The sequence below is a fragment of the Cucurbita moschata genome, unplaced genomic scaffold (genome assembly GCF_002738365.1).
Source record: "Cucurbita moschata cultivar Rifu unplaced genomic scaffold, Cmos_1.0 Cmo_Scf00038, whole genome shotgun sequence".
In the NCBI taxonomy this organism is placed as follows: Eukaryota; Viridiplantae; Streptophyta; class Magnoliopsida; order Cucurbitales; family Cucurbitaceae; genus Cucurbita; species Cucurbita moschata.
The window spans coordinates 1,255,221-1,274,974 of record NW_019268554.1 but is presented as its reverse complement, the minus strand read 5'-3'; the positions used below and the strand labels follow the sequence as shown (position 1 = coordinate 1,274,974).

The 19,754-nt window shown below is 36.1% G+C and overlaps 3 protein-coding genes across 6 annotated transcripts in view; 1 reads left to right on the top strand and 2 right to left on the bottom strand.

Moving 5' to 3' along the window:
• LOC111432366 (serine/threonine-protein phosphatase PP2A-4 catalytic subunit) overlaps positions 1–2,789 on the top strand; it is a 7,646-nt gene extending 4,857 nt beyond the window's left edge. For both annotated transcript variants that reach the window (XM_023069212.1, XM_023069213.1), the window contains exons 7-11: positions 700–766; positions 1,553–1,744; positions 1,860–1,949; positions 2,053–2,160; positions 2,303–2,789. In XM_023069212.1, coding sequence (XP_022924980.1) covers positions 700–766; positions 1,553–1,744; positions 1,860–1,949; positions 2,053–2,160; positions 2,303–2,368 — 523 coding nt within the window. In that variant the 3' untranslated portion in view covers positions 2,369–2,789. The remainder of the gene's footprint in view (positions 1–699; positions 767–1,552; positions 1,745–1,859; positions 1,950–2,052; positions 2,161–2,302) is intronic.
• Positions 2,790–3,028: 239 nt separating this feature from the next.
• Positions 3,029–7,972, bottom strand: LOC111432365 (lipid phosphate phosphatase delta-like). The gene is made up of 8 exons (XM_023069211.1): positions 7,376–7,972; positions 7,206–7,301; positions 7,049–7,123; positions 6,699–6,829; positions 4,918–5,021; positions 4,703–4,831; positions 3,646–3,761; positions 3,029–3,486 (listed from the first exon to the last, which is right to left on the bottom strand). Exons 1-8 carry the CDS (start codon positions 7,535–7,537, stop codon positions 3,082–3,084), a joined length of 1,218 nt encoding a protein of 405 aa, XP_022924979.1. The 5' UTR covers positions 7,538–7,972; the 3' UTR covers positions 3,029–3,081.
• A 953-nt stretch (positions 7,973–8,925) lies between these two features.
• LOC111432438 (kinesin-like protein KIN-7K, chloroplastic) overlaps positions 8,926–19,754 on the bottom strand; it is a 19,066-nt gene continuing 8,237 nt past the window's right edge. For all 3 annotated transcript variants that reach the window (XM_023069319.1, XM_023069320.1, XM_023069322.1), the window contains 16 exons: positions 19,408–19,486; positions 18,115–18,182; positions 15,421–15,486; positions 15,195–15,299; positions 13,854–13,958; positions 13,622–13,729; positions 13,370–13,513; positions 12,657–12,839; positions 12,328–12,486; positions 11,877–12,107; positions 10,930–11,070; positions 10,728–10,844; positions 10,578–10,628; positions 10,159–10,206; positions 9,968–10,072; positions 8,926–9,730 (listed from right to left, as the gene is read on the bottom strand). In XM_023069319.1, the coding sequence (XP_022925087.1) occupies positions 9,176–9,730; positions 9,968–10,072; positions 10,159–10,206; positions 10,578–10,628; positions 10,728–10,844; positions 10,930–11,070; positions 11,877–12,107; positions 12,328–12,486; positions 12,657–12,839; positions 13,370–13,513; positions 13,622–13,729; positions 13,854–13,958; positions 15,195–15,299; positions 15,421–15,486; positions 18,115–18,182; positions 19,408–19,486 (2,265 nt within the window). In that variant the 3' untranslated portion in view covers positions 8,926–9,175. The remainder of the gene's footprint in view (positions 9,731–9,967; positions 10,073–10,158; positions 10,207–10,577; positions 10,629–10,727; positions 10,845–10,929; positions 11,071–11,876; positions 12,108–12,327; positions 12,487–12,656; positions 12,840–13,369; positions 13,514–13,621; positions 13,730–13,853; positions 13,959–15,194; positions 15,300–15,420; positions 15,487–18,114; positions 18,183–19,407; positions 19,487–19,754) is intronic.

Below are 19,754 nucleotides of genomic sequence, written 5' to 3'. Positions count from 1 at the left end.
TGAAAAAAAAAAAAAAAAAAAAAAAAAAACAAGAATCCCGCTAACTTCTGATCCATGGTTTTGTTTTTAAACATATATTTTTTTTATTATAAGAAACCATGTTTTCATGGTGAAACATGAAAGAAACAAGAGGGGCATACAAAAGAGATGCCTGAAAAAGTAGCCACAATGAATAGCTATACAAAAAAGGGTTCCAGTCCAGAAGAATAAGTCCAAGCAAGTATACAAAACTGGACATGTTTTTAAATGGCCATAGCTATACAAAAAAGGGCTCCAGTCCAAAAGAATTAAGTCCAAGCAAGTAATTACAAAACTTGACATGTTTTTAAATGGCCATGACTTGACACATGAAAGTGCAACTCCCATATTAGTGTTCAACTTTGATTTGTTATGGCATTGCCCTAGTTGGCCGGTGTTACAATCTCAGATAATTGATGCTGGTCTATTGCATTATCATGAAGGAGAGGGGAGACATGAGACAGAATCTTTGAAGGATATCCAATTTCTTCTTGAAAAAATTACTTCCTTTTATGATCTATCTGTAGTAAAGTCTTTATTGTCACAGTTTGCCAGTAAAATTTAATTTCAATCTGTGATTACCTCTGGTGTTATTTAGAATTGCATTTGTGAAGGTCATTTGTTCTTGATTCTCTTGCAAAAATCTACGGCAGTGAGATCCTTTTTCTTTTGTAACTGCAGGTATGGCAATGCTAATGTATGGAAGACGTTTACAGATCTTTTTGACTATTTTCCTTTGACTGCCTTGGTTAGTGATTTTTTTTTTGGCATCACTGTAACTTATTGCTTTTATTACACAACTTACCTTCTTGAACCAACATGTCGTGACATGTTTCTTGATTGCCTCTCCTTACATTGTATGTATATTTCATGTGATTGAAGTACAGGATATGAAATAATTAATTTTATAATGAGCCTGTTGGATCATGTACTGTGGAGAATTTTGCATCTTTGATTTATGGTACTTTTTTTTGGGGAGATCTTCGATGTGCTTTTGGCTGGTGATAAATGTTGTCGCTTGATGTTGGAGGTGGTGGTGTTCCTTGCCTTGTTGTGGAACATTTGGCTTTGAGAAATAGGAGAATCTTTGGGGAGGTGTGGACTGCGGTTAGGTTTAACCTCCTTTTTGGTTTCTGTTTCTCATCCTCAACATCCTGAGCATTTTTTGGTTCATTTTTGGTGGGTTGATCCTTTTGGGATTGCCCATGTAGTCTCTTCGTTTTTGGAAAATAAATTGATGTTATATTTCCTTTTTAAAAATACTTCTGCTGAAGCTAAATTTCAAAACCAAAGCCAAAATTTGAGAACTATTTCTTTTAGTTTCTCTATTTTGGTTAATGAGTAAGATAGTAATAGTGCATGGGCAAATCCCAAAAGGAAATAGTTTTACATTACTATCAATGGATCATAAAACAAACTAATTGTCAGTACTTTTACATTACTATCAATAGCAGAAAACTGAATAAAATTATAATCAAGCAGCCTCTTATTGATGCAATTGTTTCATTCGTTGGCTCTTACTTTCCCTTTTCAGGTTGAGTCTGAAATATTTTGTCTACATGGTGGGTTGTCCCCATCCATTGAAACCCTTGATAACATTCGAAACTTTGACCGTGTTCAAGAGGTTCCGCATGAAGGCCCAATGTGTGACTTGTTATGGTCTGATCCAGATGATCGATGTGGCTGGGGGATTTCACCTCGAGGCGCTGGGTATACATTTGGCCAGGTAATTTCTAACCATGCATCAAGGTGTATGTTATTCACATTTGCCTTTGATCCTTATGCCAATAGAAGGAAAATTAAGGGGTTTCCCATCTGACATTTCATATTCTACTTTGCAGGACATATCTGAACAATTCAATCACATGAATAATCTCAAGTTAATAGCTAGAGCTCATCAGCTGGTCATGGATGGATTTAACTGGGCTCATGTAATACATATGTTCAATGATTTCTCACCCTATAAATCTTTGATTCCATTCTTGTTTTATGGATTTAAAGGTTTCTGGTATGATGACCCTTATGTTTGAACAGGAACAAAAGGTGGTTACGATTTTTAGTGCGCCGAACTATTGTTATCGCTGTGGGAACATGGCTTCAATTTTAGAGGTTGATGACTGCAGGAGTCATACATTTATCCAGGTCTCTTTCTCACTTGCACAGGAACTTGCATTAAAGATGATAAATGCACAAACAAACCATATCCTTGTCTTCTTCCAGCAATAATACAAGTATATCCATAGCTGAATGATTGTCTCTGTTCTTTATATGTCGTTTCTCTCAGTTTGAGCCAGCACCCAGAAGAGGAGAACCTGATGTCACCCGTAGAACGCCAGATTACTTCTTATGAATCAGCTAAGTTGAATCCTTCCCTGTATACCGTAATGGGTTGAGCATGGTCGTTGAGGCCGAGAGAACCTGTGACTTATGCTGCTGTGGATTGATGGCTTTGCCTGCGAGCCAGAACTTTTTCTATAGAAACCCCTCCGATTTGTATTTGAAGATCAAGACATCCTCGAGATACAAAGATATTCAACTTTCTTTTGCCCCTTCGGCCCCTTTCTCCATAATCTCTCAAGTAGTTTAATTTTGTTACAACACTTCCCTATTGTAGTAAATTATAGTGCTGGTGTTTTTCGTCCACTAGATGTAAGCTAGTTCGTATATTAGTCCTTGTTATGCTTGGAGAAGGCTGTTGAAACTATTGGAATTGTTGATTTGTTACTTCTTTATTTCAAGAAATTTTAGTATGAAGTATCTTTTTGATGAATGTGCCAGAGAATTTTGAAGGAAGCTAAACAGGCTTCACTTATTTATGGTCAGCTATTTGTTAGTATGCTCTACGATTTCTGAAGCCGAAGATTTGGTTCCTATGGTTTGAAGAAAGAAAGAATTTAGTCTGCTAAAACTCGTAAATAGTCTCGAGGGTTTTATTCGATCATCGACCATAGAGACTATTTAAGAGGTTTATCAAACTACGAGGAAGAAATCTTAATCAAATGATAGGGACTGCAAAATGAAAAATATACAGAACCGAACCAATTATATATTGGAGTTAACGTATCACAAGTTCAGATAAGCGAAAAGAGAGGGAACAAGATCAACAACAGACCAAGCTAAGCCTGCATACTGAACAAACCTAATGCCTGTGTCGATGTCGAACAAGTCCTGGCTCAAGAAGAACAGCTTGTGTAGAGGCCGACGTTGTTTGCTCCCATTCGCCTTACCTGTTGATGATGAATTTAGCATTGGGATATAGCTAGTTGATCTTACAGGCATGCCCAAGGTGTGTGCAATAATGGGAAGGATCCATTTAGCTAGAGCTTTGCAGCAAAACTTCACGATTAATATGGTCGGTAAACCGACGAGCATCCGACCAAGAAACGTGGGAAATGGGAGTCGTGGAGTAAAGATGCGCGCAACAGCTTCATGGTGAAACTGATGGTATGTTTGCTGTACCCCTGCTACCTGCAGGACAGAATCTCTCTTATATATATTTAGTAACAAAAGAAAGCATAGAACAAGGAGCTTTTGACAGTATAATCCTTTAAAATGACACCAAACAAACAGATAACATCCATCAGTTATATCAAAATTACTGCACGTTGAAAGGCATGTTTTGCTTACAATTCCAAAAGCAACACCATCAAAAGCCGTGTGGAATTCATAGCTTGGAGTAGGAAACTCAGGAGTAGGATAAGCAAAGAGCAACAAAATGCTTAGAGCACCCCAGAAATAAATAACTGCACCCACAAATTGCATACAACAAATACATTACTAATAATTAGTACCAGACAAAATCACCATCACCATGATGTTTATTTACTCTAAAGTATCTTCACAGTCATTAAAGCGTAAATCTCATCCATATTTAAGCATGTAATCGTCAAATCCCCCATCGGTTGGGGAGGGGAACGAAACATTCCTTATAGGATGTGGAAACCTCTCCCTAATAGACGCGTTTTAAAATCGTGAGACTGACGGCGATACGTAACGGGCAAAAGTGGACAATATCTGCTAGCGGTGGACTTGGGCTGTTACAAATGGTATCAAAGCCAGACAACTGACGGTGTGCCAATCAAAATATTTTGTCAATTTCTTCTCTCTTTCTACCACTGTAAGCTTGTTTATGCAGTGCACAAACGCTCAGAATTTCTGGACAACGATTCTCAATATATTCGGATGACATCTTACGTTTCCTAGGGAGGTAAAGGAATTTTTGGATATGACCTTAACGTACCATCCTTTCAAGAATGCAAAAAACCATATTATGGAAAAACCTCATTATGACTTTCTGTTGGAATATGTGGAAAGAAAGAAATCAGAGAATATTTGCAGAAAAGACATAGACCTACACAACTTTTCGACAATGTTGTTTAACAAGCTATATATCTTGGAGTGAACTGTCTAATACTTTTACTTCCTATAGTTATACCTCCCTCGTTGCAAATTGGGAAGGTCTTTTCCAAACACCATGGATTATACATCTCTTTTGTAAATTTCAATCATCAATGAAAATATTTCCCTCATTTTGTATTCCTTCTTTTCATTGAATATGCATCTTATTCATCTAAAATAACGCTACTACTTCACAGAAGAAGAAGCTCCTCAAAATACTGAACAGAACGTGAACTTAACCAGGGGAAAAGATAGCGATAAAAGTGTGAAAAGGCGAAGACGATACCATTTTGGCCCGTGGTAATGAAGTCGTCCACGTATTCATGAACATTCAACCAAAATAAGAGAATCATCAAGCCGAAGACAAGACCGAAAATGATGTCAATTGGGCTATGCATGCCTAGGTATATTCTTCCTGCCAAAGAACGAACATTTTCAGATTGGAAGAGACCCCCAAAAAATGTATAAAACTGAAAATTTTTGCTTGAAAATAAGGCTTACCCAAGCCAATGAGGACTACAAGCAAACAAACAAGAGAAAATCCTGCGAATTCGTAGGGGGCGCTTATATTTTCAGCGTAAGATCGGATATAATACACGAGATATCTGCACGGTCATACCAATGAAAAATAGTTAGTGTCAAGTCAATATAGGCAGCCAATTGGAACTATAAGCTCTTCCATATTCCACTTTTAAGTAAATCACAATGACAGAGAAGCCATAGTTGAAAATTGTAATCATATTCGTTCCCTTTACACAGTGCAGGAAAAGCCTCTATACGAGCCAAATATGGCCGGTTTACTAGACGCTTTACTAGGCCTAAACTGAATAAAAGCCAAAACGGCAAAGAAAATGAAATGAGATGTAATGAATTAAGAAAAATGAGCTGCTGGAATTTCTCACTCCATCGTAACCTCTCTCCTAAACTATACGGTTCCGTTTCAATCAATTCAATATCATGATAAGAAGGGTCTCGTATAACAGCGGAAGCCCACCGCTAGTAGATATTGTTCTCTTTGGGCTTTCCCTTTCGGGCTTCTCCTCAAGGTTTTTAAAATGCGTTTGCTAGGGAGAGGTTTCCACACCCTTATAAAGAATGCTTTGTTCTCCTCCCCAACCGATGTGGGATCTCACAATCCACCCCCTTCGAAACCCAGCGTCCTCGTTGGCACTCATTCCCTTCTCCAATCGATGTGAGACCCCACAATCCACCCCCCTTCGAAGCCAGCATCCTTGCTAGCACACCACCTCGTGTCCACCCCCTTTCGGGACTCAACCTCCACGCTGGCACATCGCCTGATGTCTGGTTTTGATACCATTTATAACATCTCAAGCCCATTGTCTTCTTTGGGCTTTCCTGTTCGGGTTTCCCCTCAAACGCATCTGCTAGGGAGAGGTTCCCACACACCCTTATAAAGAATGTTTTGTTCTCCTCCCCAACTGATGTGGGATCTCACATCTCGTACCTGGGCTCATTTCACCTTCAATTGCAACTTACAAGTTCAGAAATAATGCAAGGTTGGTCTTGCATTGTTTACTCCAACATTTAAGCATATTTGAAAAGTTGAAGCTCATAACAAGGTTGGTCTTGTATTGTAACAGCCCAAGCCCACCACTAGCAGATATTATCCGTTTTGGCCCGTTACGTATCGCCGTTAGCCTCATGGTTTTAAAACGTGTCTACTAGGGAAAGGTTTCCACACCCTTATAAGGAATGTTTCGTTCCCCTCTCCAATCGATATGGGATCTCATATATACTTGTTGACACTGATGACCATGTCGAGATGAGATGATCATCTAAAAGTCTCCAACCTCAATAGTGTGTCCTGCAGAAAAAAGGCTTCAAAGGATCTCAAGCACCCCTTGTTTTATCCTCCAGTTTCTTATGTTCTCTGGTGCAATTCTTCTAATCCTTCCACGTATGTATATCACTACTCTCACAGGTAAAGAAGTTCTGTGAGCATCACTAACAAAACTGTACTCAATGGAAGAGAAAGAGACCCCTTGCGTCCAAATCATCCACAACAAGTAAGAGAAGGCATAACTCTGCTAGTTATCTTCCGACGCCTCCCTTACAGGACGAGCTAAATCTATAGTTGCTGACCCAGTTGATGCTCTCAACAAAGCCTATATATACATCCTTTATGTCAATCAACTTTACAAGCTCAGAACACAAATTTATGTAAAGATCAGAAGGCAGCAAGAGTCACCATAAGCATCAATATGATAACATAATGGAAATAGCAAGCCAATGAACCATATAGAAGGATAGAAACCACGTACCCAGATAAACAAACTGTATTTAGCGTGTGAGAAGATGGCAACCCATATTCCATGGCATTTTCTTCCTCATCTTTGGTGGCAATTATTCTCCTAACAGGTGGGCAACTGGGTCTAGGAGCTGATACCACATCCTAGAAGAAAAAAAAAAAAAACCCCACATGTTGGAAGACCCAAATATAGTAAATCAAGGAGGTCATACTGAAGCGGAGTGCCCCAACAGCATAGACCGAACCACTACTAGACTAGACTAGACTAGACGATGAGTGAGGTAGTGGTTTTTTCTATTAGTTGCGATACGAACAGGCAAGTTTGAATTCATGAAAAATTAAATGATGGGAAAGACTAGTTACCTTAAGGCAATTCCCTAAGTAATCACAGAAAGCCATCAAAAGGGTCATTTGACGAGCCAATTTTCCATGGCCACTCTACATTTTCATACAAAAAGTTAGCCCATCAAAAAAATAAGTAAGGGATCAACAATTACAGAGAGACAGATGCAAAGCCTACCCAGAACAGCAGAGGAAGAAAAGCAGTGTAGAAAGGCACAGATACAATGCAAGACAACCCAGAAAACAAGGCATCCATGAACGAATTCTGACATTTCTGCAGACCACAAACCCTTAAACATTGAATCCAAACATAAAACTCAACAGAATCGGTATTCAATAATCCCAAACCTGGATTCGAAGGATGAGAGGAGCGCCGGCGACGACATGGTGAGCCGCCCATGGTTGGAGTAAGGATCTAACCTTGTGGGTTATGTTAATGTAGGAAGCAAACGCAATCCATGAGAAGAAACCGCATAAAGCCACCGATTGCCACACTGCTACGCTTTCCATTTCTCCTATTTCTTCTTCCCTCCAAAAAGAGAGGGATCAAAGAAAAACAAGAGATGAACAGCAGGAAGAAGCGGCGGATTGGAGTAAACAAAGGCTGATAGAATGCGCGGCAGCTAAGAGAAGAGGATTGCAATTCTGAAAAGGGAAAGATGGGGCGCGATTTTCAACTGCTTTCTTTCCATTGTTGGGGTTTGTGGGGTTTCGTTAGGCTTTGATTTTGGTGGCAGCACACGGAAAGCATTGTTCAATGAAAAAGGGAACAGTTCCGAGAACGTCATTGATGAAATGGGTTACTAAATTAATATTGCCGCATGACCAAATTTATTGTCGACCAGATTCGAAGCTTCAAAAAGGATTTATATGTTCAATTTGTTCGATCACGCGGATGGAAAATAGTGTCGTTCTTCGACTGCCCGACCAAAAGTGTAGGTTTATTACACAACTTTATTCCCTTAAAAATCCGATCTTTGGACTTTCAAACCCTTTTGTTATAAATTCTTAAAGATTCTTGAAAGCCATCCAGATGAATATTTTAAGTGATCGCACGGTTGAAAAATGTATTCACATTTAACATATATTTTGACAGTTGATATCTAATTTTATGATTGTTTTTTGGACTCTATTTTCTTTTCCGAATAAAGTTGGATGCATTTTACTTTCCTATACATATTCCACGTACATGTATGTGGCCCCACTAGACAGACTTGCTAGTATACCGCTCAAGCCTGAATTATACTTAGTATCTAGGAATTTATTTAGCATTTATATATTATAAAAGGAACATGTATATCACTAAGAATATATGAAGAATTGAGAAGAAGATAAACCGACCCCAACTGTAATATCTCAAGTCCATCGCTAGCAAATATTGTCCATTTTGGTTCGTTACGTATCATCCCCAGCCTCCAAATTTTAAAACGCATCTACTATGTAACCCTACTCCGACTAGTGCCTTGCACCATCTAATGACTAGCTCTAATACCATTTGTAATAGTCCAAGTCCACACCCAACCGATGTTGTCCACTTTATTCCATTGCGTATTGCAGTTAGTCTAAGTTTGGATTGTGAGATTTCCCATCAATTGAACAAGAGAAGAAACATTCCTTATAAGAATGTGAAAACTTCACCTTAAAAGACACGTTTTAAAAACCTTGAGAAAATACCCGAAAGAAAAAATTAAAAGAGAACAATATCTACTAGCAGTGAGCTTAAGCTATTTCACCAACTCAATCGCCCAATCCTTCGTAGCATGCTTCTTACCTTAAAATTTTGGTTAGTGGTTAAACTTTTTTGGTTGGGTTTCCATCCCCATCAGTGCAAGAAAGCTGTAAATGAAACGCCACAATGACCTTAAGCCAAAAGATAAACAGGCCATACTCAACATACATGCACGAAGCATATATCATGCCATGGCCTACATTTACATTGAAAATGAATTCTTTCTCATAAAACAAGCAATGAAGAAGAGATCTTTTTCTGATGAATGAAAGCAGCCCTACCTCATTATACACAAATACACCAATGTGATGGTGCACAACACCATTTTTTTTACATCACTCTCACTCTCTCTCAGCCTCACACAAACACACAAACAGCAACATCATTGATTATTTCTATCTGAAATGTTTACAGTTGCTTCATATCAAACTGTCATCGTCGAGCGTGTCTCTAGTCGAGTGACCATCGGTGTCGTTTCTATGTGATTTTTTCAATTTTGCAACTAGCACCCACATGTTCGCAAGTTCATTTTCTAGATAAGCTTCTCTCTGCTTTGATTCCTCAACCCTTTGCTGAAGTTCGGCTTCTCTATGATCCTTTTCAAGAAGAGCAGCTTCATAAGATAGCTCTCTCTCCTTACTTACGGCCAGTTCTCTCTTCAGCTCTGCAGCAGACGGGCCAGTGTCGGTGGCGCGCTTCGAAATAACCTCTCTCCGACCATTCCGCATCCCAATAGACGATTTTCTCTGGGAAGGGGAGCTCTTGGATGCAGCAAGTTCAGAAGCAAGTCTCTCATTTTCATTCATGAGCTTGGCAACTTCTTCTGATAAGGCTTTGAGTTCAACAGCTGCAGCTGAGGCTAGACCCTTAGCATATGAACTCTCCTCTGCAAGTTTCTGGTTTCTCAGCTCTAGCTGCTCCTTTGACTCAGTTACTTCATCCAATTTATGCTTCAGATCATCAATCTCAGTTGCCTTTCATAGGGGAAGAACAGTATAAACTTTTTCATTATGTATTTATTTTTATTTTCTAACACAATTCGACTCGAATAAGTTGAACATAGAAGAATATAACATTTGGAAATATGATTCAAAAAACCGCAGTAGAAAAACTAAAGATCGGCACATCGGTTCTTTGATTTGGAAATTCAATAAAAACAAAAAAAACGAACTGGAAAAAAGTTCTTAACACAAAGCAACTCAGGAAGATACCTGTGCAAATCTTTCATCTTTCGGCGTATTTTGCAATTCAAGTGTGTCAGCTAGCTGTTGCTTTAAGGAGGCTACAGTTTCTTGTAGTCCTTCACATTCAGAGATCTGATGGAAGAATGTTAGGCACAACCATCATGTGTAATAATGACTTATGGAGAAGCTAGCGCTCAATGAAATGTATGATATTTTACCTTTTGGTTTAGCTGCTCCTGAATAATCCGATTATCTGCAGCTTTAACCTATAATTCAATAGAACAAGAAAGTTCAATGTTTATATTGGCATGACCAGAATTACTATACGTACTTTAGGCACACATAGGAGAAATAGATGCCCCCTTTTTCATGACTTCCATCTTTAAAAATTTGTTTGTAATGATGACCTAGTTATCATAGGAATACAACAAAGTTGGACTAAACTAAAGACTCGTGGATGGAGAAAACCCGCTTTAGCATCAACGACTCGAATTTTTGTGTTTTGCCATGGTCCACCGGTGTTTTGCCATGGTCCACAGACAAGAAAAATAATAACCATTTATGAGAAACATCTTCAATTATTTCAAATATGAAACACAGGTTTGAGATCATTTGTATTAATCAATTCATTAATCACCTCAAGTTCAAACGACTTCTCGTTCAACTGTGCAGTCAGTTCATCAATTTCCTGCATCATTAAGATAAGCACGCAGGTTTGCTTAAGCAAAACTGAGGTGGCTCGTTCTTAAAAGAAAATTTAATGTACAAAAACTATTGAAGACCTTACTTGCATTATTTCCAAGTCTGTGATTTTATTTGGTGAAGCATCTGCAATTTTCTTTTCGAGAAATGCTATCTGTTGATTCTTGGCGCTGATATCGTCTTTTAACCTTTTCATCGCAAGCTTCATAGTAGAAGAACCACAAGACTAAAGACTCTGGCACATAGATAGAATCTAAACATGTAGCTTTAGGAAAATAAACTCTTACATGAAGTTGGTCTTTCTGGGGGTTTCTTGCAGCTTCATCTGATAAACGCTTCAAAGCACTTGAATGAAGTGCTACCTCTCCGGACAAAATTTTTTGCTGCTCCCTTAGAAGGTCAATCTGATCGCTTGATTTTATGCTAGTCTGGCAAAACAGATGAATTCATTTTGAAATAAGAAAAATACTGTTATAATCATGGAATGGAGAACAATAAGCTTTTTTTAAAAGGTATATGAAGCAATTAAGTATTTTTTGCAGAAAAATGACAATTACATTTATTTTCAAAATAAGGAAGATATTGTAATCCTTAGATATTCTATGCAATAATAATCGCAAGAATAATTATTAATACACATTCTGGGAAACTTATTATTTAGTTTTCTTTATCCTCTTGCTATGTAAGGAAAACATGGCACATCTGTTTTGGCAGAAATATAAGCTCATAATTCACAAGATCATTTTCTGAAATTTCTGTACGAAACGAAAAAAATTCAATAAGAATGTGCGCATGAGAAGAAACGATACACTTGGTTTGATTTATTTTAACAAAGAGAGTAGGACAGCAAGATTATTTGTACTTCTACTTTTGCATCACTCTTGTTTGTACCTCTTCACTTTTCTCTTTCAATAATTTAACTAATCTGAGATTTTCTTTTGGTTACAGAAGTTGTGGTTCCAAGGAAGAAATCTAACTAAAGACGAACAATCTAGTGTATATGCTAAAAATTTTTTTAAGAATATATTATTAAAACTTTTGGGGAAGCGCATCATGGGCTATGCTGGTGTCTAAGGATTGCATTAACTTGCAATTATTACCCAAGAAAACTTCCTTTGTTTCTCCAATGAAAGAGGTTCAAATTATTCCATCATGGATATCAGAGAAGGCACACAAAAGCGACAAATGACTCAGGTGAAATAAATCTCTCAAAATGAAACAGTCACATACGTACCAATGGTGTCTCTTGATCGAAAATATTTTCCTCGCGAGCTTCTTTCACCTCTCTGGCATCAGATAAGAGATCTGCAGATGGGGAGCTTTCTGTTTGTATAGAAGGGGATAATCTGGATTCTGTCGGAACATTATTTGGATCAGCTCGAGGTGTTGAAGGAATGCTAGTTGACTTTATTCCACTTGACCTATCACTTGTGTTTGATAAAGTTCCCAAGCCACTATCTCGTTTCTGATCCAGGGTGGTAAATAAAAAGCTTTAATACATGTACAATAAACTATCATTACGAATACGATATAGAAAATGCAACAAAAATAATATACTAAGACAATCATATGAATATTCAATTAAGAGTACTCGAAGCTCAAGTAGCAGTAGATTCATATGCAAGAATCAGGCACTGTCAGAACTGCAACTTCAAATTTCCTGGTACATACAAAATACCACATACCCGAGATTTTAACCAGTTTAGTAGGCCATGCTTTCGGGTCTTCTTCTCCTCCTTTACAGTATCATCATTGGCTTCACTATTACTCTCGATGGAAGCAGACAAATCAATGTTTTCATCATCTAAAATTAGGTCTCGCCTCTTGTGTGGCAGGTAAGCTAGCTGCCCACATGTAGATAAGCACTCAGAGAAAATAGATGGACAAATATAAAAGAACTCAAAAGCCCATAGCATTTAAACTATAATTATATTGGGAGTAATAAGCATTAAAGTAATCATACTCATATTAATTACTAAATAGTGAATAACATCTTAGGGAAATAGGTACATACTTCCTCCTCCCCAAAAGAATGCCTTCTCCTAAGACCAGGTCGATGTGGAAACCTTGATGATTGTGATTCCTTTGTGGAGACCAAAATTAACTTTGTCAGACGTTGAATTCTGCCCAACAAAGCAGCTTTTGCTTCTTCCTCCTGTTCCAGTCTTGATTGTAGCTTGAATTGACCATCTTCTAACTTTATGCATAGGAACACAACGAGAGAAATAGTTCAAGTCAAACACCATGTCTTGAGGGAGAAATGGAAGTAAATGAGCATTCTGTTAAACATCTTTGCACCATAACCATATACAATGAAACATGACTTCTGGAATACAGGCTCAATTTTTTTTTTTTTTTTTAAACAGTAATGTATACAAGCATATTATTATTTTTCAATATCCATGAGACCATGCCCCACCTCACTCTTCCCCTGAAAAAAAGTCATCAATCAGTGGATACCCCATTATTAAGTTATAGTTAACATAAAGTTGCCAAACCATTATTTTTGTAACTCCAGCTTTTTTTCCATCACCTTCCACCCTCTCAACTGTATATTATATTTATCAATGAAATGTCTATCTAAATAAAAGAATACGAAAATTGTGTTTATCGAAGATTTGTTCGTCAATGATGACTCCTCTTGCTATTAAGACCACAAAGTTAAACATACAATACAGAGAAACAAAATCCTAAAGAGTTGGTACAGCACTAAAAATATAATGGTACCTTTTGCTTCAGAAGCACAATGTCGTCTTCAGAATCTCTAAGTTGAGGAACGGTCACAATTCCCCTCTTTAGTTGATCCAACTCTTCCTTTAAACATCGAATCTCATTCTGATATTTTTTTATAAGCGATTTCTCATCAATAATCTGCAGGTTTGAAAAATCAGCGACATTTTTTCCGAGTTAACCAGCTGGTTTAACAATCAAACATGAATTTAGAAGCAAATAAGTTTTCTATTAAACAAAAAAACCTGCCTTATTTTGTGCTGCTTGAATTTCAATGTGTTTTGCACGATGTGCAAATTTCAATGTATTATGTGTCTCTTCTGAACTACTTGATGCGGGAGTAACTGTGCAAATAAGCTGTAAATACAAACACAGATTCATTTGGTTTATGATGTTTTATTTCGTCAATAAAATCTAGAGAACATCTTTGTATATACTTAAAATAACATGTATTCAGATAATAAGGTATAAAAATCCTTACAGACACACGCCCATGACCACTAAGTGAAGACTGAAGAAGTCTAGTAAGTTTGGAGTCTCGGTATGGTATATGATTGGCCCTTCCATCTGTTAGCTTTGAAATTACCTGACACCAGACAATCACCATTGACTAAGTTAATGTCGTTTACATCAAATGACAAATCATCGTTGGTGGTAGAGTCAAGTAAATCCTGCAAGACAACCAAAGCTGTGAAAAAAGCACTAACTGTGGGTACCAAATGGCCAAATTTGATTAGACTAGTGCTCCTAAGAAAAATAATGTGTGATTACTAGAACTATTTTCCACCTTAGAAATTCCTTTTTGGACTCCCTCCAGTGTAGAGGATCAAAATAAATACATGGAAGAATAATCTTAGGGAAAAATATTTAATTATTTTCTTGACAGGAAAGGATATCAAGTAAATAAGGTGCTCAATTTTTTTTTTTTTTTTTTTAAAGTAAATAAGACCCCATGCCATTAAATGATTACTCTATAACCTCCGTCAGTTCTACTTCAAACTCAAGGATACAGTTGTACAACCTATAGAATAGATCTTGTTCATAACTAACCTGCCCTAGTTTTGAGTTGAGGTTTCCTACTTTTCTTTTCTTTTTTTTTATATATTTGGTAGGGACGCAAGTGAATTGGTACAACTGATATTTGATAGGAATTCAATCCAACAAAATAAGATCAAGCTCATAATTACAAAAAGGTCTGGTAACTAATGTCCACAAAAAAGCATTAAACCTAACAACCTCCCAGATTTCCTCACACGATCTATTCACCTCTAAGATCCTATTATTCCTCCTAAGCCATATGCTCCATAAGACAACAAAGAACTAGTGTGTCATGCCATAAAACTTCGCCCTTATCCTAATGGGATTATTCAGAACCATTTTAATGCCCTTTTTGTGGAGAAATTGTTGGAGGCTAGATAACGTGTTGCTACTTGGTAGTTTGGGAAAACTACAAAATGTATTCTATAGGAATACAAATCTGTTTCCAATCATGTCTTCTTTTCTTTTTCCAGCCTCGATTTTATCCTCTTACTTGATCATTATCAAGGAAAATTTCTGTCTGAAAATCTAGATATCATCCGAGGATCAGGGTTGGAGATCAAATGCTTTGCTCAAAGAAAATCATGAGAAAAATGGGATCAGGAAAGCACTGACACAGCAAGGAACTGTTCCAAGAGTTATAGCATAATTTGTAGAAGAATCAAATAGAAGTCAGAAGATTAGGACAGAACAAGATTATAATTATAAACGAGAATCCGTACAAACAAACAGCAGTAAGATACTAAAAGTTTGATCTAGAAAGATAATGTTTAAGAGGCCTCACTGTTCCAAGAGTTAGCAGGCTTTTATTAATATATGATCCCTCTTTTCGCCTTATACCAGTAGTTTCGGCTTTTGAGCTCTCAGAACCTGCCAGATCGATGAGGTTCTGCAGGTATAAGTAAAATGTAGGAAAAGTTACAAAAAATTGCAGATAATTGATATACACTAGAAGATAATCACATAAATAGTGAATTCAAAATTAAACTTTGAAAAAGGTAGTTTCCCACCAGTTGAGACAGGTTTACAGATTCTCCTTCTTCGCTGCTTTCACCACATGGACTGCTCTCTATAGTCTGTTCACAAGATTGAAAAAAATATTTCAACAATAAATCAATGATGACTACTCTTGTTTTCTTTTAAAAAAAGTTTCGCATTCAAACAAAAATAAAAAATAAATCAGAAAATAAACTTAAGAAGTTAATAAATAAAAATCAATAAAAAAAATTGTCATCATTTGCCAAAACAATAATAAAAAAAAAAACGGCCAAGAGGATCTTACAAACATAAATCACAAGGTAATGGCCAAGAAATTAGTTAAACTAAACAAAATTGCAGATCCATTTAAGCATATCAATGGGGTGTCGTGACCATAATAAGAACACGAAAAAACTAACTTAAATCAAAGGTACAATCATCGATAGTACTTATTTACCTATATTCTAGTACATTGTCAAGATGTTAAACAAAAGAAATCAGGATAAATTAGATGTCAGTGTTAATTAGCTTAAAAACTTAAAACTTTTGGATTGTTTTGAGGAATATACATATATGTTTCTTATAAGAAAAAGGGTTAGTCAATATATTAGTTCATATTAGTTATCAATAATTTCCCTCGCCTTTAGACTAGCAGTTTTATTCAATTAGCAGAAACAAATACAATGAACCATTATTTTCATATTCCTAGGTAAACTAGTCCCCCACCCTAACAATTCCTACAGAAGAATAGTTTAAAAAAAGTACGGCATGAGAAATCAAGGCATTCATATTTTCATATTCCTAGGTAATAGCTCCCCACCCTAACAATGCCTACAGATGAATAATTTCAAATGGAAGTATGAGAAATCAAGGCATTCATATATCAACTTATAAGCTTTTGATCAATTAGGCAGCCCCTTTGAACAACATACCCTAAACCCATTAATCTTTCTTCTTAGAAACAGAAAGTAAATGATTCAGTCCAGAACAAGTGACCTTATCAGCGGAACAGTATTTAGACTGTTGTCAGAAATTATTCAATCGGCCTCATCGGCATACTGGAACAGTATTTTTACTACTGGTCTTTGCATTCTTTGATTTGTCTTATTGAAAGTGTGGTATTTCTTTTAAGAAAAAATAAAAAAGAAATAGGAGTAATAGAAGTTACAGGAATGATAAGTCTCTAGATTAACAAATAATCAAAAGGGATCCCCAAGTATTATCATTAGCTTGACACTGCTCCATGCCTGAGAAGGAGGCTAGACATATTCAAAGGAATCACTATTCTTTTAGCTTCTTTGACAAAATTTGACGATTTAAAGCAGATATTCAGAAATCATTATAGAAAATAAGGCACAAACCAAAAATTGGATATTGAAAAAATGAAAAGAAAAAATTATAACATGTAGGTGGTCTGACCATTTCTAGGGTATTTAACAGCACAAAAATTATTTTGTAAACATCAAAGTTAGGAAGTTAGAATGCTGAAGGCTTGAATTAAATGCCAAAAAGTTCTCTGTATACAGTCATTTTAAACTGGGTATTCTCAAATATGCCCAAGTATTGCTGAATAACAAGAAAGTATTACAATTCTTGGATAAAACATGTCCTGAAAGAAAATTGAGTATAACACCATAAAAACGTCGAACCAAGTAAGAAGACCAGGCATTCTTTAGTAAGGCATGTGTGGAAACAAATCTTGAGCCAAGATATGAATGAAATGAACAAACATATATAATAATTTAATACAACTCCAAATTTCAATTTTTTTTTTTTTTTTTCCACAAAAAGAATTTGAAATATGACTCCATAACAAGAGTTACCATCTCAAGGAAGGAGGCCCTGACTCCTGCCTCTTGCCTAATTGAAAACTCTTTAAAAGAGATCATAACTACCAACTAGAAAGTATTACAATTCTTGGATAAAACATGTCCTGAAAGAAAATTGAGTATAACACCGTAAAAACGTCGAACCAAGTAAGAAGACCAGGCATTCTTTAGTAAGGCATGTGTGGAAACAAATCTTGAGCCAAGATATGAATGAAATGAACAAACATATATAATAATTTAATACGACTCCAAATTTCAAATTTTTTTTTTTTTTTTCCACAAAAAGAATTTGAAATATGACTCCATAACAAGAGTTACCATCTCAAGGAAGGAGGCCCTGACTCCTGCCTCTTGCCTAATTGAAAACTCTTTAAAAGAGATCATAACTACCAACTAGTAAAAAGCCTTCACCCATGAACCTTATAATCTTCTGAGGAAACTTCAGAATTCAGAAGTGTCTTACGTTTATTTATACAACACTTGGCTTCTTGATGGAGTTCAAGTCAAAAAGAGCTTTGGTGTACCTACCGCCTTACCATGATTACTAAAATTGGAAGGCCTTTTTTTATTTAGTTTTGCTTGGGAAGGGGTTCTCTCAACCCTTTGCCCTTATTATGTTTTCCTTTTTGTCTATAATATTTATATCTCAGACTCTTATTATTTATAAAAATTAAAAAAGAAAAAGGGCAACGTTCAATACAAGAATGATATCACCATAATAATATACCACTCACTGCAGGTGTACTTCTGCAAGCAAGAATAAGGGAGGGTGTAGCAAGATCAGGTCTAAAGTTAACGAATAGAAGGTGGGGAAGAATGACGCTTGAATAGCTAATCAGAAAAGATAATAAAATCAATCAAGGTTGCGTCATGCTTCCGTTAAGATAAAAAAATTACCAACGTAAATATTGTATGGCTTCTGCTGCTTAACAAATTGAAATTTGTGGACCCAACATGTCTGTGTTCTGTAGGCAACAATTAAAAGTTTATCACAAAGGGAAAACTGCCATGAATAATATCATCATAATAACAAACAGATGCAATAATAATATGCAACTTCTATTCACGAAAAAATGAATAGTCATACTTGAGAAACAGTAGATTAAAAAGGTTAAACGGATTAGCCTTTCTATATAAACATATACCACAAATAAAATGCCTGGAAGTAATTGTCAGCAAAACAATCTACACAAAGGTAGATCTATTCAATAGTCATCCAAAATAGCCCAGAAAACGGAAGAGTACGGCTATGGGCTGTTTGAAAACTTTACAAAATAATTTTTACAGAAATATGATTAAGTAGTTACCAAAAGTTAAGACAATTGGGAAACTACCATTAAAAAACCCATAATTTATAAGAAAAACAACTTAAAAGAATGGAAAACCTGTTCCAACTGATTTTTTAAAACTTAAAAATAGAAGATAGTTTTCAGAAATAACTTCCAAAATCACCGTGAGTTTTTAGCTTCAAAAGATTATGATTACCATAATGAAGATAGGAGTCCTTCAAAGATGACCCCTACTGTAAATGCTCGATAGAGCACAAAGTTCCATCATAAAATCAATACGATGTTTGGAAGAAGTTTGACCAATTTAGGACAAATTATATTGTGTCAATAGTATATCACTAAATGTAAGGATGGTAGACATATTAGCCATAAAATTGAAAGTTCATGGACTTACTAGATGTTTTGGTATCTCTTAGACATGAAATCAAGAGTTCAAGGACTTATTAGATACTCTTAAATTTCAGAGAATAGACATCAATGGAAATGTTTTAGGACTAAACTTGTAATTTAACCTAAAAACAATGAATAAATGAATAGAATAATGACAATAGGTTTCAATCAAGACCTGAGTTGGATCCTAGAAATGGTAAAAAAATTCTCCATTTTCATTCCTCAAGTTAAATTGGAGACTAAAATTCTCTCCAATCTCGAACTCGTTCTCATTTTAAATGAATAGTTTCCACCCTCTCACATCAGTGGTAAGGAATTTTATCATCCCTAATCTTAATGCAACCGTATTAGATACAACTTTGAGCATCTAAAAATCTAATAAAGAAAAACTATCATGACTCATTTCCAAATAGGCACCTAGAATGGATGTTGCAAGAGAAATAAATCATCGTACAATATTAGGATCCTATTGCTTTTCCATAAAACAAAATAGACTATCGAGGATTCTTACCTTCTCCCGCTGCAATGAGTGAAAGTGCATGAGCTGGAGATAATACAACTTCTTCCTTAATGCCTTCTACAAAGGTGCCCTAGTAACATCAACGTAAAAATAAATGCCAAGAGTTTTCACATTCATATGATGATCAACATAATCTCTCTATTGGTGGAGTGAATATCATGGTTGCAAGCAAGTAGGATATGAAAATACAGAAAACTGTCAAGAAGTTAATATTTATATTAGTCCTCATTGACACATACAATGCAAAAGCTAAATGAAACCAGAAATGAAGAAGTTTAACCATATGGTAAGACGACCATTTGCATTTTGCCCAGCAATTTTTTTTTTTTTTTTTTTTT

Bases quoted from the DNA above. Each gene is read 5' to 3' on its own strand.
- LOC111432365 (XM_023069211.1), bottom strand. From the start codon at position 7,537: ATGGAAAGCGTAGCAGTGTGGCAATCGGTGGCTTTATGCGGTTTCTTC. The intron at 7,302-7,375 runs GTTTGGGATTAT...TGTGGTCTGCAG, and splicing joins CTCTCATCCTTCGAATCCAG to AAATGTCAGAATTCGTTCAT. The intron at 4,832-4,917 runs GTAAGCCTTATT...GTTCTTTGGCAG, and splicing joins TGTAGTCCTCATTGGCTTGG to GAAGAATATACCTAGGCATG.